Here is a 19,208-nt window from a genome sequence, read left to right as displayed (position 1 = left end):
ACTGTCGTATATTAGAACCCTACACAACCTTACGTACTAAGTCTAATTACAAATCATGATATATGCTAAGTCTAGGTGACGTATATTATACAACCCTAGCTAGTCAATAATTATATACTAAGTCTAATTACAAATAAAATAATCTTATATTAAAACTCAAATAATATTACATGCTAAGACTAAAATAGTCATGTATGCTAAGTGTTTCGTGCGTATATGCTAAGTCTAATTAAGACTACAATAGTCAATTGCTAGGAGTCGCACCAATTCTGTAGTCAATAATTACATACTAAGTCTAATTACAAATAAAGTAATCTTATATTAAAACTCAAATAATATTACATGCTAAGACTGAAAGAGTCATGTATGCTAAGTGTAACTGTCGTATATGCTAAGTCTAATTAAGACTAAAATTGTCAATTGCTAGAAGTCGCACCAATTCCGTAGTCAATAATTATATACTAAGTCTAATTACAAATAAAATAATCTTATATTAAAACTCAAATAATATTACATGCTAAGACTGAAAGAGCTAGTCATGTATGCTAAGTGTAACTATCGTATATGCTAAGTCTAATTAAGACTAAAATTGTCAATTGCTAGGAGTCGCACCAATTCCGTAGTCAATAATTACATACTAAGTCTAATTACAAATAAAATAATCTTATATTAAAACTCAAATAATATTAGAACACTACACAATCTTATATGCTAAGTCTAATTACAAGTCTAATAATCTTAATTGCATTACAAATATAACAATCATTTATATTATTACGTCACTTGCCTGCACGAATTCCTTCTAGGGCTAGCTCTTCCACTCCGGCTTGAGGGACGACTCCGTCAACACGTCTTTTCTGCAAGATACAAAAAGATGTATTAGGATAAATGCGAAGTAACATATATATATTCCATTTCACGTTCACGTTCGTTCATGTTCGTTCGCTCGTTCACGTTCCCTAGCTCGTTCACGTTTGTTCGCTCGTTCTCATTCACGTTCGTTCGCTTGTTCTCATTCACGTTCGTTCCCTCGTTCTCGTTTGTCTTCATTCGATCGTTCTCATTCACATTCGTTCCCTCGTTCTGGTTCACGTTCACGTTCGTTCCCTCGTTCTCGTTCGCTCGTTCGCGTTCAAGTTCGTTCACTCGTTCACGTTCTCGTTCACGTTCGTTCTTGTTCACGTTCGTTCTCGTTCTCGTTCACGTTAATTCGTTCGATCGTTCTTGTTCTCGCTCTCGTTCATTCGATCGTTCTCGTTCTCGTTCACGTTCTCGGTAACGTTGACGTGTTTGTTCTCGTTCACGTGTTCGTTAACGGCGGTGTGGCGGCATCGGGCTGGCGCGTGGCGTGGCGGCGGCGGCGGCGGCGGCGTGGCGTTGCATGCAGCGGCGAAGGCGGCGGCGTGGCGTGGCGGCGGCGGCGTTGCGCGCGCGGCGGCGAAGGTGGCGGCGTGGCGTGCCGGCGGCAGCGTGGCGCGGCGTCGGCGTGGCGCGGCGTCGTCGTGGCGTGGCGTCTCGTGGCTGGCGGCGCGACGGAAAGAGATCGAGATCGGAGAGATCGAGATCGATGAAGGGAGGCGGCGGCGGGTCTCACCCCAGAGATGTGGCGGCGGTGGAGGAGGCGGAGGCGGCGGCGAGGACGACGAGCTCGAGACGACGGCGAGATACGGCGGCGTCGGCGTGGGGATTTGCCCTAGGCAGTGGCGGCGAAGGAGAGAGGCCGAGAGAGATCGATTGGCCGAAAACGTCTAAGTGTTGGTAGAGAAGACGAGGGCGCACCGGGAATATATATACCCCCGGATCTTTAGTCCCGGTTGATGAGAACAACCGGGACTAAAGATATCTTTAGTCCCGGTTGTTGAGAACAACCGGGAGTAAAGATCTTTTCTTTAGTCCCGGTTGTTCTCAACAACCGGGACTAAAGATCTTTTCCCGCTATTTCCGAGAACAACCGGGACTAAAGATCTTTTCCCGCTATTTCCGAATTCTTTTTAAACCCGGTTAAGGTTAAGAACCGGGACTAAAGATTATAGCACTGCATATTATTTTCGCTTACATATGTGTTTCTAAAATAAAAGTTAATGCATTAACATTATTTAAAGTACAAAGATTAATGAAAATTACTTCGAAAAATTATTTTTGTCTGTAATAAATTAAGTGGATAAATCGCAATAAGCAAATATATGACTTAAAATTAATAAAAATTCCAATAATCATATATACTTAGCATATGAATGATATTATTAAATTGGTAAAAACTCTAATTAAGATATGTATGTACATACTGCATGATTTAAAATTAATAAAAAATGTAATCATCATATATACTTAGCGTAGGAATTATATTAAATTAAATGTTAAAAACTCTAATTAACATATGTAAATGCCACATGCATGATTTAAACCTTTTAAAAATTCGAATAGTCATATATAAGTAGCATATGAAAGATAGTAAATTAAATTGTGAAAAACTCTAATTAACATCTGTAAATGCCACATGAATGATTTAATACTTTTAAAAATTCTCTAGTCAAAAACTTTTAAAAATTCTCTAGTCAATTATAATTAGCATATGAATGATAGTAAATTAAATGTTAAAAACTCTAATTAACATATATATGAAATTGCCACCTGCGTGATTTAAAACTTTTAAAAATTGTAAGTATCACATATAACTAGCATATACATGATTTAAACTTGTTGAAACCTCTAATAATCGTGCGTAATTAACATATGCCATACATCAATTGATTTATATGGATAATCAATACATCCAAAATAGTTTACATCGTGTACACAATAATTACGGCATTACATCGGCGGTGACGGTTGACCGCATGTACTTTCTCCTCACTATTGTTCCCTCCTTGTGATCGCTGCGTGAGTAAGGGGTGTCTTCATTTGATAGGAGGATGCTAGGGTCAATCGTCACCGTGAAAGGGGGTTGCCCATCCAATTGATCGTAATCCTCGTCTGTCTTGTCCTTAACTCCGACGATTTTTCTTTTGCCTGGGAGAACCACTTGACGCTTAGGCTCGTCAGGCCCTCTGCCCTTCTTTCCTTTGCTAGACATGTCCTTCACGAAAAAGACTTGCGTTACATCATTGGTAAGGACAAAAGGTTCGTCCGAGTATCCAACCTTGTTAAGGTCAACAGTTGTTATCCCACTGTCATCAATCATTACGCCTCCACCAGTCAACCTAACCCATTGGCACCGGAACAGAGGAACCTTGAGAGGACCATAGTCAAGTTCCCATATGTCCTCGATGGCACCGTAATACGTGGCAGTTGTTCCATCGTGTCCCATGGCATTGACACGAACAGCGCTGTTTTGGTTCGTGCTCTTCATGTCTTGGGCTCTCATGTAGAATGTGTACCCATTGATCTCATATCCCTGGAATGTCGCGATCGACCCAGACGGTCCCCTCTCCTGGAAGGCAAGTTGTTGGTTGATCGACTCGTTACCCATGAGATGTTTTCGTAGCCACGTGGGGAAAGTATCAATGTGATGCCGTGTAATCCATGCATCGGACTTACCGATGTTCCTGGCGCGAACTAGAGCCAAGTGCTCCTCGATGTAAGGAGCTACCAATGAAGAGTGATGCAGAACAGTGAAATGGGCTTTACGGAATAAATTGTTGTCTACCGTCATTATTGCTTTCCTTCCGAGAGTTCCCTTTCCCCGTAGTCTCCCTTCATGGCGTGATTCAGGTACCCCGATTGGGCGAAGGTCTTCGATAAATTCTACGTAAAATTCGATAACCTTCTCTGTTCCATAACCCTTGGCGATGCTTGCCTCTGGACGAGCACGGTTACAAACATACTTCTTCAGAACGCCCATGTATCTCTCGAAAGGAAACATGTTGTGTAGGTACACAGGCTCGAGAATACTGATCTCTTTCACAAGGTGACAAAGCAGATGCGTCATTATATTGAAAAATGAAGGTGGAAATATCAACTCAAAACTGACGAGACATTGCACCACTTCATTCTGAAGGGCTTCTAATCTATCCGGATCGATGACCTTCTGCGAAATTGCGTTCAAGAATGCACATAGCTTTGTTATTGTTGCCCGGACATTGTCTGAAAGGATACCCCTTATTACAACTGGTAGCAGTTGTGTCATCAACACGTGACAGTCATGAGACTTTAGGTTTGTGAACTTCTTCTCCTTCGTGCTTATTATTCGCTTGATATTCGTGGAGTATCCAGACGGTACCTTTATGCTCTCCAAGCATTCAAACATACTTTCCTTCTCTGCCTTGCTAAGAGTGTAGCTGGCTGGACTCAAGTAATGGCTTCCTTTCTCCTTTGGTTCTGGGTGAAGGTCGCCGCGTTGTTCCATATGCTTCAGATCATTACTGTCACGCCCGGAAATTCACTAGTAATTTCCGAACTTATTTGTGCATAAAATCCTCGTCCAGGAATCAGCCGAGGTACACAAACTGACAATTTAATATACAGATTCATCAAATTAACTAAAACGATAAATACTTACTTAAGAGGCACTTAGTCCTCACCAAGAAGAAAACTGCAGCGGAAAATAAAATCTAGCGAAGCTCCGGCTCCACTCCCACAGGCAGCTCAACTGGGGTATAAGCCAAACGTCTTCTCCTTCTGAATCCTTCGGTAAACTCTTCCCAAGTGATTGGTTGCCCTTCTGCTCTGTTCATCCGGAAATGATCCCACCATTCCAATGCAGGTCCTTGCAACTGATGTGAAGCGAACACAACTTTCTCCTGATCCGTGCACTGAAGCAATTCCAACTTCTTCTCGATAGCGTGCAGCCAATCACCTGCTTCCACTGGGTTGGTAGTGCTAGAAAAGGTAGGTGGCCTCACACGAAGAAAATCAGCTAACTTGTTCTACGGCGGTGGAGCATTGTTGTTCCCTTGGTTGAGCTGGTTCTGCATCTGCTGTATCATCATGTTCATTAACTGAGTCTGTTGAGCCAGAACTTGAGCAAGAGTTGGGTTCCCTTCATTGTTATTATTTCCACTTCCACTGGCGCGAGTGTTCACCATCTATTGCATATTAAAGAAGATAGGAGGAGAGGGGTTACACTAAAGACAAGACCTTAACCAGGTTATCACTGATCTGGTGTGTGTAAACCATTATATTGTTCAAGTTGATTAAGCAAGCAACCTAGTACAGTTACACACTCATCAATGAACTACTCCAATGATGGGAATGCAACCATACCTACACACAAAGCAAACAACAAACGTTCTACCCTACTAACTATTCTTCAAAGATAGTTTGGCGGCATAGGTTCTAAGGTAGGATCCAAACTTCATTCCATCTTGACCACTTGGCACTTCAGTTCTTCCTTGATCCACTTGACTGACCTCCATAAGTAGACCTCTTCAGCATCTTCTAGTTTCAACAACTAGTTTTAGAACTACTCAAGTTGAAAGCAGGAGGGGAGAGGATGATAAAATGATTTGCAAAGAATTCTGGAGAAGGAAGAAAGGAAAAATTTTCACAAATCATGTTTTCGGAAAATTAGTCCTTAAGGTTTGACCATTTGGCTTATCCTACAGTCAACTTGGCTCTGATACCAACTTGTAACGTCCCGCCTTCCCCCAGGCCGGGCCCGCTTACATCTGATAGATTTCATAGGTCATAGACTGCCCTCACAGACCAACACATGTCTTTTCTGCACACTTTGTCCTCACTCGTGCGCACCCGGGAAGAATTTCCTGGTCGGTCACCCATCCCAAATTGCTCCAGGCCAAGCACGCTTAACCCTGGAGTTCTTTGGAGATTGACTTCCGGAAAAGAAGTTGCAACTTGTTGATATGAGTATTCTATTAATCCTATTAAGCCCTAGGCCGGGATGTTACACCCTCACCCCCTTAAGAGAGATCGACGCCCCTGTCGATCAACTCTAGGCCAGGAACGTCCTCTCTTGGCCACGTCTTGGCCACGTCCATGTGTCCAGTGCCAGCGCATGTGCCATGCTGTGTAACCACTCCCGGTCTACACCAGCCATGCGCACCATGCCTGCGCAACTGCGACACACGCGCCCGTGAAACCGCGAGAGTCGGCTTCCAGTGTATCTTTCGACTTTCCGTATACACCTAGGAAGCCAAGAAAGTTTACGCAAAGGTTCTTAGTGAGGTGCATCACGTCGATTGCGTGGCGTACGTCCAAGAATTCCCAATATGGTAACTCCCAAAATATAGAGTTCTTTTTCCACATCGCCGCGTGACCATATTCGCTCTCTATAGGCTGGCTTCCAGGCCCCTTTTCGAACACTACTTTAAGATCTTTAACCATATCAAACATTGTTTTCCCGCTGCGATGTTTAGGCTTCGTACGGTGGTCGGCCTTATGTTCGAAGTGCTTGCCTTTCTTCCGTACTGGGTGGTTTGCTGCAAGGAATCGACGATGACCCATGTATACAACCTTCCTATAGTGCTTAAGATACGTACTTTCTGTTTCATCCATACAGTGAGTGCAAGCCTTGTACCCCTTGTTGGACTGTCCGGATAGGTTGCTAAGTGCAGGCCAATCGTTGATGGTTACGAACAGCAGCGCTCGTAGGTTAAACTCCTCCTGTTTGTCCTCGTCCCACACGGGGACACCTTCTTTCTTCCACAACTGTTTAAGATCTTTGACCAGTGGTCTTAGGTACACATCGATGTCGTTACCAGGTTGCTTGGGCCTTGAATAATAATCGGCATCATTACATACTTCCTCTTCATGCATAGCCGGGGGGAGGTTGTAGATACACATCGTAACGGGCCAAGTGCTATGGCCGTTGCTCATCTCTCCAAAAGGATTCATGCTATCCGTACTCAAACCAAACCGTATGTTTCGTGCGTCCTTTCCAAATTCTTTAAATTTTCTGTCGATGTTTCGCCACTGCGAACCATCGGCGGGGTGTCTCAGCATCCCGTCCTGTTGACGCTCTTCAGCGTGCCATCGCAACATTCTAGCATTCCCCTTGTTCCTGAACAAACGCCTTAGCCATGGTATTATAGGGAAATACCACATCACCTTAGCATGAATTCTCTTCTTTGAGAGCTGCCCGTCAACTTCTCCTGGATCGTCTCGTCTAATCTTGTATCATAGTGCTTTACAAACAGGGCATGCTTCTAGGTTCTCATACTCCTCACCGCGATATAGGATACAATCGTTCGGACATGCGTGAATCTTATGAACTTCCAGTCCTAGCGGGCAGACTATGTTCTTAGCCTCGTACGTTGTCTCGGGCAATTTGTTTCCCTCGGAAGAATGTTCTTGACGAGTTTCAATAAATCGCCAAATGCCTTGTCACTAACTCCATTTTTTGCCTTCCATTGCAAGAACTCCAGAGTGGTATCCAACTTTTTGTGCCCCTGCTCGCAACCTGGGTACAACGAAGTTCTGTGGTCCTCCAACATCTTGTCCAATTTATGGGCCTCCTTTTCACTTTCGCAGTCCTCCCTAGCGTCCTGCAACATCTGACCAAGATCATCCGCAACGTCGTTACCATCAGCAGCTATTTCCTCCTCGCCCGTTTGATTTCCTTCAAATCCAACATACTGAGAAAAGTCCGGAATATTGTCGTCTTCCACTTCATCTTCTTCCATTTCAACACCTTGCTCTCCGTGGGATGTCCAACAATTATAGCTTGGCATGAACCCCGACTCAAACAAGTGGAAATGAATAGTCCTGGATGCAGAATACTCCTTCTGATTCTTACACTTATTGCATGGACAACAAATAAAACCCCTTTGCCTGTTAGCTTCGGCCACTCTCAAAAAATAGTGCACGCCGTCAATAAACTCTTTGGACCGCCGGTCAGCGTACATCCATTGCCGATCCATCTACATGAGTCAAAAAAAAACTGTACACAAATAATTATTCTTACAATAATGACAGTCATACAATAATTATAAGATATCTTTATTCATACAAAAATCATAAAATATTACACCAAATAATTCTTAAAAACTATTTGTAAAGTTTTAAACTAATTTTAATGTGTTTTACTTCTTTTAATTTTCATTTTAGTTTGTTTTCTATTATTTAAGATTAACTTTCACTAGAGTTTTCCTTCTCAACTATTTTATAAAACCTTGTTTAGCAAATGAACTAAATTTCTATATATTCTTTCTTCCCCATACAAATTTTCTCTCTCATCAACTTACAACTAAATTTTGGAGACAAAAAAGTGTGCAAAACATAGGTGCAAATGTAATATGACAAAAAAAACATTGGAGGATGAAGTTGTAAACCTTTTAGTCACCTCCGATTTGTATGTAATCACCAAAATAAATTCAATAGAAATTTTGGCATGACCTCCCCTCTTTTTTGAAGAAATTTTGAAGCTTGCTCGGGCAGCTGGAGGAGGAAGAAGACATATATATATAGGGGTGGGACTTTAGTCCCGGTTGGTAGCACCAACCGGGGCTAAAGATCACCGGGATCTTTAGTCCCGGTTGGTAAAGTTACGATCTTTAGATCCCGGGGGGGCCTGACATGCCCTGACAGCATTCGAACCGGGACTAAAATCTTTAGTCCCGGTTGGTACTAAAGATCAAATATGCCCGTTACCCTTTTGAACCGGGACTAAAGATCATCTTTAGCCCCGGTTTTTATTGCATCCGGGACTATTGTGGAAATCGGCCGACCGACGAAAGATGGTTTCTCCACCAGTGGTATCTCAGATATCCCTCATCCAAATCAAGACCCTTGCAACTTCCTCTTTTGCCTTCGATTCAAGAACACTTCTACGATGACACTCCAGCTTCCAAAGCAGTTCCTTTTTAGCTGCTATCTCCCCCTCAAGATATGCCAGGGTACACTCAAGACCTGAAACAACATTGTATTCTCTCACACTGAAGAAGCTTTGTAATTGCTGGCCAGGTTTTTTCATTGGCTAAATCTAAGAATGCTTCAGCTGGTTCTGCTAGCACATTGGTAAGTAATCCCTGAAATAACACATCTCATGTTATAAAATGGCCTATTTATGCTTGACAAGTATATCGGTCATATGCGTAGATAACATATGAATTTGAAATAGGAAGCAACCATGGCACAAAGTCCAGAGAGTTTTATATAGTAGCTAATAGAGTTCTATATAGTACAATTATTGGATTTGAAATAGTAGCTAATAGAAAAGTTGTTGTTTGGTAGGTGGCGCTGTATAATATATAACAGATAGACATGAACAAAGAGCGAATATAATATAATTTCAGCCTTTTTAGCATAGAAATATACATGACAAAATTATTGTTTGATTGTACTAACCTAGTTGTCCATGTCCAGGATAATAACACCAAATATACCCAGAGTTAATAGACTGGTAATCAACACATGTTGTTTCTACAGCAGTGGATCACAGTTGATCTCTACATGAAAAATCATGCAAGTAAATAATGTTCTGAAAATATACCTTCAAATCCTTTGTCAATATTCTAAAAAACAAAGTTTGACCACACTCACGAGTAGCAACAATGGTTCTTTGAATTTCAGTGAGGCAAGGAATCCAATATCCAATAAGTAAGATTGCCATTCCATTGTATAGCATTATAAAGGAAACAGGAACCTATGAGATTTTTTTCAGATTCAGAGATATAATCAAGAAAACAGTTACTTAGTTTTCTCAAAATTAAGAGACAATGTGTATTGTCCATTGAAATAGGCCAAGGCAATTTGCTTTCTCACTAAATCAGTATATTTTACAATGAAAATATAATGTAGGATTTATTTTTTAAAAAAACTTTTTATTTTGGAAATGTTACTTTTTTGCAAAACTAACATTACAGACAGTATACTTTTTTTTGAAGAGGACTCCCATTTCCATTAACAGAAACAACATTACAGACAGTGACGGAGCTTCATAGACTAACAAGAAGGGGCACTCATTAACATGATTTCTACATAAACTAACCTGTTAAAGATGGCTAATCAATGTCTATGAAGATAAACATATACTCAATATAGTGTATTTGCATGAAGCTAGAGGAGCCATAACCCAGTTGATATCCTCCATGAAGTTCTGCCACTGATTACAGGATCTAAAACCAGGGTTTTTCTGAGCTCTACTCCTAACAGATGTCCTTAGTACTGAGTACTAAGAAGTTGAAATTTTGATACCTGTTTTTTTTTTCTCAAGAGCTTTGTGCCTGAAAGATGTACATATTAATCAGACCGACCATCCAAAAGTTGCATCTGATTCTCCAATGATTTGCCACCTACAGGGCTGGCACAGGCAACACAATCAAGGCAGCAAGTATCGATAGAGAAAATTATTTTTCCAAGAATATATAAGCCCATTTCTCTGCTAGTAAAGTTCCCATGTCAAGAGCTACTTTACTTTGAAACCAAAGAAACTATAGATCAAAAAACAAGGTAGAGATTTGTAGAATTGTAGTTCACTGGGTACAAAAGACAAAAGTTGGATGCACCTCTAGTAACATTTTAGCATATTTATTGCTTCCAACATATGACATCAATTTCCTAGTCAATTGAGCTATTGTCCTTAAGACCCTCAAACAGCTTCTCCCTTTGTTATATACGCCTACACCTTCATTATATATATGTCTATAAAAAAACACCAAACAGAAGGGGAAATTTTATGAATATCCCTGCTAGTTGGTTGTTTTACAGTCTTGGAAAGCAATATTTTGCTATCAGTCCAACTAATTTGAGAAAAAAAATATTCTGAATAAGATATGTCAAGAGCAGTTGCGAGGTTGAATTGTTCAGGGATGTATGAAAAGCATTCTTAGGTTTGATGCAACAAATGTGTATATGTAAGACTGCTGGAGTATGGATTCTGAAAGATAACAGTAGACAATTCAATCAATATTTTATCACCTAAAGATCGTATGCATAATAGTTCGATGAATACACACCTTCATATTACTAATTAATGTACAAGTCGTGGGGATCTAAAATCCAGAATTCATACGCACTCTCTAGAACACATGACCTCTGCATTACTGGTGTGGAGACGGGCATGGCAGCTCGCCGAGCACCCCACGTTCGTTGTACTCTGTGGAAGAGCGACAAGGACTGCATGATAAGTTTTGTGCTCAACTACTCACCTCTCACGGTATCTGATGCAGACATCACTACCTCGGATATACACAACAATCCTCCAACGGTCATTCAAGGACCGATAACAAGAGCTCGTGTGCGACAATTAAATTTAGAGGTGAGCTCGTTCCTATGTTCTTCTTTGTATGAATTCGAGAATAGATTCCTACCTAATGATTATATTGTGATTAGGAACAATGGAGGGGACAAGGAGACACTTGGAGAAGGACTTAGAGCCATGGAGGATCATCGGGGACGTCCAAGTCAAGGTGGAGGCCTAAACCAAGTCGACGTCGGGTGTAATTCGGAGTCCAGGACCAGTCTGTACTAAAACGGGCGCCCAGGACGCATACGTGCTCGGATTAGGGCATTCTTTATATGGATGGAAAGCTAAGAAGATAACCTTTCCAATGTTTTTGGTCCCACGTCCAAATTCTTTCCGAGTCAACGGGAATTGACCGAACAAGTTGACGTCCAGAATCTGTTCCGGTGCTGCGTCACCATATTTGGGCTTTTGGCCTGTGTATAGTGTTGGAACCCATTAGGGTTGCGTCAAGAGGGGTTTGCACGACCCTAAACTCTATATATCAGTACCCGCCGCTATTTTTAGGTTTTTGGGTTTTGCTTAGATTAATCTGTCAAGAACAGTTTCGCCGCTAGATCGGTTTGTAAGACCCCAACTCGTGAACTTAATCATTCATCTGCAATTTTGGTTGTTTTTCTATCTCGTTCTTGTTTGTGTTCTTCGATTGGCAAACATGGATTAGCCTTCTCGGCGAGGTCATCCGCGTTTCGACACGGATGATAACCAGAGGAGACGTGGTGCTGCGATTACGGGGCTCAAGAGCGTGCGCGTTCAAGAAGCCAGATCGATTTGTGTCGCGACTCCGCCCAAATCGTTGTTTATCAGAACCTTTCGGAAGATCGGGAACCCTAGTGCACATCAAGTGGTATCAGAGCTCTAGGTTCACCGTCAGGTTCGCTCAGTTTCTTTGCCCTAGATTAGTTTTTTGTTTTTCGCAATTATCCTAGAGTCTACAGAAAAGCTAAAAAAAAATTTAGTTGTTACTTACCTTAACCTAGACCGTGTTTAGCCTTTGCATGACTCTTTTTCAGAGTCCGTAGTGTTGAGTTTGAGTCCTAGTTTAAGTTCCTGTTGCTGGTCTAGTGCGTGTTTTAGTCTAGTCGTGTGTTGGTCCTTTGTAACCCTAGCCGCTACCTTTCACCGTGTGTTAGGGTTCATCCTTTGAGAGCCGTTTCTGCCTTCATAAACACCCATCCAGATCACCACGCATCACCAGAACACCCTACAACTCCGCTGCCACCATATCCCAATTCCACCGCAAAATAGACTAGGTTATATCCCCTCTGGAAAACCTAGCCGAAAGCCGAAACTTCAAACAGCCATAACTTTTGCATACGGACTCGGAATCAGGCAAATTTTAACTTTTCGGATAAGAGAAAAAAATTTTACATCCGAAATTTGGCTTGCAAAATTGTCTGTTCGAGCTCACAAGTTCCTACACCTTGTTTATAGTGGTTTCAAAAAAAATCCATAGGCCACATACCTACTCCGATTGAGCTATAACTTGGAGGTGTGCCTATTTTCATGTTCTGAAATAAGAAAAAAATATCAAAAAAATAAAAGAAAAAAAAAAGAAAAGTTGATTTCCACTAGTGCATTGAGCTCACGACGCGCTCCGTTGAGCTTATCTGCCAGTTCGATTTTGTAGTTTTTGTTGAAACTCGCCGAAGCTTGCCTGCCAGTCATTCTTTGCTGTTTACTAGTGTCTTTTTCTTTGAGCTATTTTTGTTATCACTACTGTCTAGGACACGAGTAGACCAGCAACTAAGGGCAAGTGACTTGGGATTTTTATTCAGCATTACTATCTGTCATTGGATTGTGTACCACTCATATACATATATTTGGCCTTCCTAGCTCCACATATTACTTCTGGACAGCACAGGTTCTTGATCCCTGCAATCGCTGACTACGCCTTCCAGGTATCCTTTGCTTTGCTAGTAAGAACCTTATAAGAGCTTGGTTAGGAACTCCATATTGCTGAGAATCGTTGAGAGGCACCACTACACCTGAGTAGTAGATTATTAGGGATAACCTTCACCGTTTTGTTTCTGTTTTGGTGTTTCAATGTCAGGTAACGAAGGTGAGAAGAGTCCCCAGGATTTTGCTGACTGTGTCAGCCAAGAGCAACTACGAACTCTCCAACAAAATACTCAAAAGGACATCACGGAGGCCGTTGCAAAGTCTGTCCAAGATGCCTTCACTAAAATCGGTTTCCTGAACCACATGGAGAGGTTGGACAAGCGGATATCCACGCTAACTGATCGGGTCGCCGCGTTGGAGACACCCTCCAATGAGGAAGTGGTGAGTGGTGATGACGATGCTCATCCTGAAGATACGGTGTATGATTCCAGTGGCTATATTGACGCACCGGCTACAAGGCAAGCACGACTATGACGTCGTCTACGCACAAACCGCACAGGTATGGGTGGCACTCGCCACCAACAAGGTAGTAATAATAATCGTGTGGCCGATGATTCTTATGCTAAGGTTAAGTTTAAAATACCATCTTTTTCTAGATATTATGATGCTGAAAAATACCTTGATTGGGAGATGACAGTAGAACAAAAGTTTAATGCCCACCTTATACCCGAGCAACATAGAGTTAGACAAGCCAGTAGTGAGTTCAAGGATTTTGCTATTATGTGGTGGACTGGGTTATCCGATGAGGGGGTACTACCTACTACTTGGGAAGAACTTAAGGTAGCTATGCGCGATAGGTTTGTTCCTCCATCTTATTATAGAGATTTACGCAAGAAACTGATGCGTTTGGAGCAAGGGGATAAATCTATACAGGATTACTATGGTGAGCTACAAAAGGGTGTGAGACGCTGTGGCATAGTGGAGGGGGTCGAGGATGCTATTTGTCGTTTCTATTCTGGTTTGAGGGAGGAAATTCAGAACATTGTTGATTATAAGGAATTTAACTCTGTCAACCAGTTGTTTCGATTTGCTATGCTTGCAGAGAAGGAATTGCAGGGGCGTGACCATCAGGGCAAGAGCAAGGCAAGTACATACACTCCGCGCACGACGCCATCTGCGGGACTGCCCAAGGCCGTCTCTTTTCGGACGTCCTCCCAGCCAGCGGGCAAGCGACCAGCTGCATCCGGAGCTTCTGCGGCACCAAAACCATCTCCACCACCACGACCAGCAGAGTCAGGTAAAGGTTCCTCGCAGGTACCCGCCAAGAGTGCCTCATCTGTCGCCTTGACGGGATGCATTCAGTGCCACCGTTGCCAAGGATTTGGGCATGTGCAGAAAGATTGCCCTAGTCAACGGGCCTATGTTGCTACGGAAGATGGCTACATCACCACCTCCGATGTGGAAGAGGAAGAGGAGGAAGAAGAAGTTGAGGATGAGGATGGCGAAGTCTTTGGTCGTGATGACACAACGGACTACAGAACCATCATTGTGCAGCGGGTGCTCAGCACGCAGGTACAGCAGTATGACAGGTTGCAACGCCATAATTTGTTTCAGATTTTTTTCGTCATCAACAACCGTCGTGCACTTGTGATCATTGATGGAGGTAGCTGCAACAACTTGGTGAGTTCTGATTTGGTCAAGAAGCTTGGCTTGACTACACGTACACATCCACATCCTTACCATATTCAGTGGTTAAACGATTCTGGAAGAGCAAAGGTAACACAGGTTTGTAGGGTTTCGTTTTCCATTGGCTCATATGCAGATTCTGTTGATTGCAATGTGGTTCCTATGCAAGCTTGTTCACTTTTGCTGGGGCGTCCTTGGGAACATGATAATGATGCTACACACCATGGTAGGAGTAATAAATACACTTTTGTGCATAATGGGAAGAAAATTACTTTGCTACCTTTGACCCCTCCTGAAATTATAGAAGCTGATAAAGAACGAGCTGCTAGTTTGAAACTTGATGAATCTGAAAATCAGCAAGTGGCTAAATCTGTTTTTCCACCTAAAAAGGATAAGCTTTCACCTAGTTCTAAGGTTGAGGGGATTAAGTTGAAGGGTGGTGTTATGCTTGCAACGAAATGTGACATTGCTGATATTTCAAATGATGATATGTGCTATTTTTTGATATGCAAACAAGCCTGGTTTCTTTAGATGATATTGCTAGTTCGATACCTCCTGTTGTTACTAACCTCTTGCAGGAGTATGAGGATGTCTTTCCAGCTGAGATACCCCCAGGATTGCCACCCATGAGAGGGATAGAGCATCAAATTGATTTGATTCCAGGAGCATCATTGCCAAACCGTGCTGCTTATCGAACCAACCCAGATGAGACTAAGGAAATTCAGCGGCAAGTTCAAGATCTTTTGGACCGCGGGTATGTACGTCAAAGCCTTAGCCCCTATGCAGTTCCTGTAATTTTGGTTCCTAAGAAAGATGGTTCTTGGCGAATGTGTGTTGATTGTAGAGCCATTAATAATATTACTATCCGATATCGACATCCTATTCTTAGGTTAGACGACATGCTTGATGAGTTGTGTGGTTCTATTATTTTCACAAAGATTGACTTGCGTAGTGGCTATCACCAAATTAGAATAAAACTTGGAGATGAATGGAAAACAGCTTTTAAAACTAAATTTGGTTTGTATGAGTGGTTAGTAATGCCTTTTGGTTTGACTAATGCACCTAGTACTTTCATGCGCTTAATGAATGAGGTTTTAAGGCCTTTTATTGGATGATTTGTGGTAGTGTACTTTGATGACATATTGATTTACAGCAAGTCTTTGGATGAACACATGGATCATTTACGTGCTGTTTTTAATGCTCTACGCGATGCACGTTTGTTTGCTAACCTTGAAAAGTGCATCTTTTGTACGGAACGAGTCTCTTTTCTTGGATATGTTGTTACTCCACAGGGAATTGAGGTGGATGAGTCGAAAATTGAAGCTATAAGGAGTTGGCCGGTTCCCCAAACCATCACACAGGTGAGGAGTTTTCTTGGTCTTGCAGGATTCTACCGCCGTTTCGTCAAAGATTTCAGTACTTTTGCTGCACCATTGAACGAGTTGACGAAGAAAGGGGTGGTCTTCCATTGGGGAAAGACACATGAGAAGTCCTTTGACACTTTGAAGGACAAGCTTACACATGCACCTTTGCTACAACTTCCAAACTTTGGTAAGACTTTTGAGTTAGAATGTGATGCTAGTGGAGTTGGCATTGGAGGTGTGTTGATGCAAGATGGTAAGCCTGTTGCATACTTTAGTGAGAAGTTGCATGGTCCTGTTTTGAATTATTCCACGTATGATAAGGAATTATATGCTCTTGTACGTTCCTTAGAGACGTGGCGTCATTATTTGTGGCCTAAAGAATTTGTTATTCACTCCGATCACGAATCGCTTAAATATCTTCGCTCTCAAAATAATTTGAATCGTAGACATGCAAAATGGGTTGAATTTATTGAATCTTTTCCTTATGTTATCAAACACAAGAAAGGGAAAGATAATGTTATTGCAGGTGCTTTGTCTAGGCGCTATACTTTCTTGTCCCAACTTGATTGTCGGATTTTTGGACTTGAATCAATTAAAAAACAATATGCGCTTGATCCTGATTTTAATGACGTGATGATAAATTGCAAAGAGGAACGTACTTGGAACAAATTTGTGATCAATGGTAGATTTGTTTATAGAGCTAACCGTCTATGCATTCCAGTTGGGTCCGTTCGTCTTTTGTTGATACAGGAAGCGCATGGAGGAGGGTTGATGGGACATTTTGGAGCTAAGAAGACGGAAGATGTTTTGGCCATGCATTTCTTTTGGTCAAGGATGAGAAAGGATGTTGAGAGGTTCGTGGCACGTTGCACCACTTGTCAGAAAGCTAAGTCTCGTTTGAATCCACATGGTTTGTATATGCCTCTTCCTGTACCTTCTATTCCTTGGGCAGATATTTCTATGGACTTTGTTTTGGGATTGCCTAGAACTAAGAGGGGGAGGGATAGTATTTTTGTGGTGGTGGATCATTTTTCTAAGATGGCACATTTCATACCATGTCATAAAAGTGATGATGCTGTTCATATTGCTGATCTATTTTTCCATGAGATTGTTCGCTTGCATGGTATGCCTTCTACTATTGTTTCAGATCGTGATGCAAAATTCTTAAGTCATTTCTGGCGCACGCTATGGAACAAGTTGGGTACAAAGCTATTGTTTTCTACAACATGTCACCCACAAACAGATGGACAAACGGAGGTAGTCAACCGCACTTTGGGTACCATGTTGAGGGCTATTTTGAAGAAAAATTTGAAGATATGGGAAGAATGTTTGCCTCATGTGGAGTTTGCATACAATCGGGCAACACATTCTACTACCAAGGTAAGTCCTTTTCAGGTAGTGTATGGTTTCAGCCCTCGTGCTCCCATTGATATTTTGCCTTTACCTACTAGTGAGAGGGTTCATAATGATGCTAAGGCACGCGCTGAATTTATTTTGAAAATGCATGAGTCAACCAAGTTCAATATTGAAAAGATGACTGAAAAGTATAGAATTGCTGGTAGTAAAGGTAAGCAAGAGGTTAAGCTTGAACCGGGTGATTTAGTTTGGTTGCACTTACGAAAGGATAGATTTCCGGAATTGAGAAAGTCTAAGTTGATGCCTCGTGCTGATGGTCCTTTTAAAATTGTTGAGAAGATTAATGATAATGCATATAAACTTGAGTTGCCTCCCAAGTTTGGGGTTAGTCCCACGTTTAACATTTCAGACTTGAAGCCATACTTGGGAGAAGAGGATGAGCTTGAGTCGAGGACGACTTCAATTCAAGAAGGGGAGGATGATGCGGACATCACTGCCTCGGATACACACAACAATCCTCCAACGGTCATTCAAGGACCGATAACAAGAGCTCGTGCGCGACAATTAAATTTAGAGGTGAGCTCGTTCCTGTGTTCTTCTTTGTATGAATTCGAGAATAGATTCCTACCTAATAATTATATTGTGATTAGGAACAATGGAGGGGACAAGGAGACACTTGGAGAAGGACTTAGAGCCATGGAGGATCATCGGGGACGTCCAAGTCAAGGTGGAGGCCTAAACCAAGTCGATGTAGGGTGTAATTCGGAGTCCAGGACCAGTCTGCACTAAAATGGGCGCCCAGATCACATACGTGCTTGGATTGGGGCGTTCTTTATATGGATGGAAAGCTAAGAAGATAACCTTTCCAATGGTTTTGGTCCCACGTCCAAATTCTTTCCGAGTCAACGGGAATTGACCAAACAAGTTGACATCCAGAATCTGTTCCGGTGCTGCGTCACCGTATTTGGGCTTTTGGCCCGTGTATCGTGTTGGAACCCATTAGGGTTGTGTCGAGAGGGGTTTGCACGACCCTAAACTCTATATATCAGTACCCGCCGCCGTTTTTATGTTTTTGGGTTTTGCTTAGATTAATCTGTCAAGAACAGTTTCGCCGCTAGATCGGTTTGTAAGACCCCAACTCGTGAACTTAATCATTCATCTGCAATTTTGGTTGTTTTTCTATCTCGTTCTTGTTTGTGTTCTTCGATTGGCAATACTAGCTAATACCCGCTAGTATACATACATTCTAGTTATCTGATATACTAGCTAATACCCTCTATCTGATGCCCTCCTGGTACTTCGAGAAGCCACCGCTGACTGCCGAGTTCCTTACAACAGTCCGTCATGACCAAACAACCGGGGCTAAATACAGAGGAATACCCTCCCCAGGAAATTAACTTAGGATTATATATAGGCGCGGAGGAATACCCGTACTGAGTTGTCACCACCAGCGGCCCACCTCTCATCCGCAATATATAACCCTAAATAATGATATCCCGTAATCTAGACACCACATCTAAACTACCAGATACTACTCTAATATCATCGTCATGACATAGAGTAATTGCATAAGCAAACATTATACTCGCACCAAAGCATCTCCTAGATAAGCTAGCTGTATATTCAGTATAACATGAACATAATGTAAAGTAGGTACTCATATACTCGGAAAGTATTTCAATACCATAAATGTATATAGAAGAGTATTCTAATAAAAGTACAAAGCTTACAAAAGAGAAGAGAAAAGCTACTAGAGCCATACCCGAACTCTTCCGAAGGCTTCCGGACTCCTGACTCCTATTCTAATTCTATTCTACCAG

At 42.0% G+C, this 19,208-nt stretch overlaps 1 protein-coding gene across 1 annotated transcript; it reads left to right on the top strand.

The window, feature by feature from the left end:
• Positions 1–11,275: 11,275 nt before the first annotated feature.
• On the top strand, positions 11,276–17,018 carry LOC136354136 (uncharacterized). The gene is made up of 9 exons (XM_066305817.1): positions 11,276–11,357; positions 13,194–13,500; positions 13,639–14,702; positions 14,805–14,894; positions 14,973–15,082; positions 15,247–15,459; positions 15,961–16,368; positions 16,783–16,886; positions 16,985–17,018. The coding sequence occupies exons 1-9, from the start codon at positions 11,276–11,278 to the stop codon at positions 17,016–17,018; spliced, it is 2,412 nt and encodes an 803-aa protein (XP_066161914.1).
• Positions 17,019–19,208: the final 2,190 nt, after the last annotated feature.

The sequence above is a fragment of the Oryza sativa genome, chromosome 11 (assembly GCF_034140825.1).
Source record: "Oryza sativa Japonica Group chromosome 11, ASM3414082v1".
In the NCBI taxonomy this organism is placed as follows: Eukaryota; Viridiplantae; Streptophyta; class Magnoliopsida; order Poales; family Poaceae; genus Oryza; species Oryza sativa.
Note: the sequence above shows the minus strand (reverse complement) of the source record. Positions and strands in the feature narration are given on the sequence as shown.

Bases quoted from the DNA above. Each gene is read 5' to 3' on its own strand.
- LOC136354136 (XM_066305817.1), top strand. From the start codon at position 11,276: ATGGAGGATCATCGGGGACGTCCAAGTCAAGGTGGAGGCCTAAACCAA. The intron at 14,895-14,972 runs GTAGGAGTAATA...CTGAAATTATAG, and splicing joins TAATGATGCTACACACCATG to AAGCTGATAAAGAACGAGCT. The intron at 16,369-16,782 runs GTACGTTCCTTA...TTGTTGATACAG, and splicing joins ATAAGGAATTATATGCTCTT to GAAGCGCATGGAGGAGGGTT.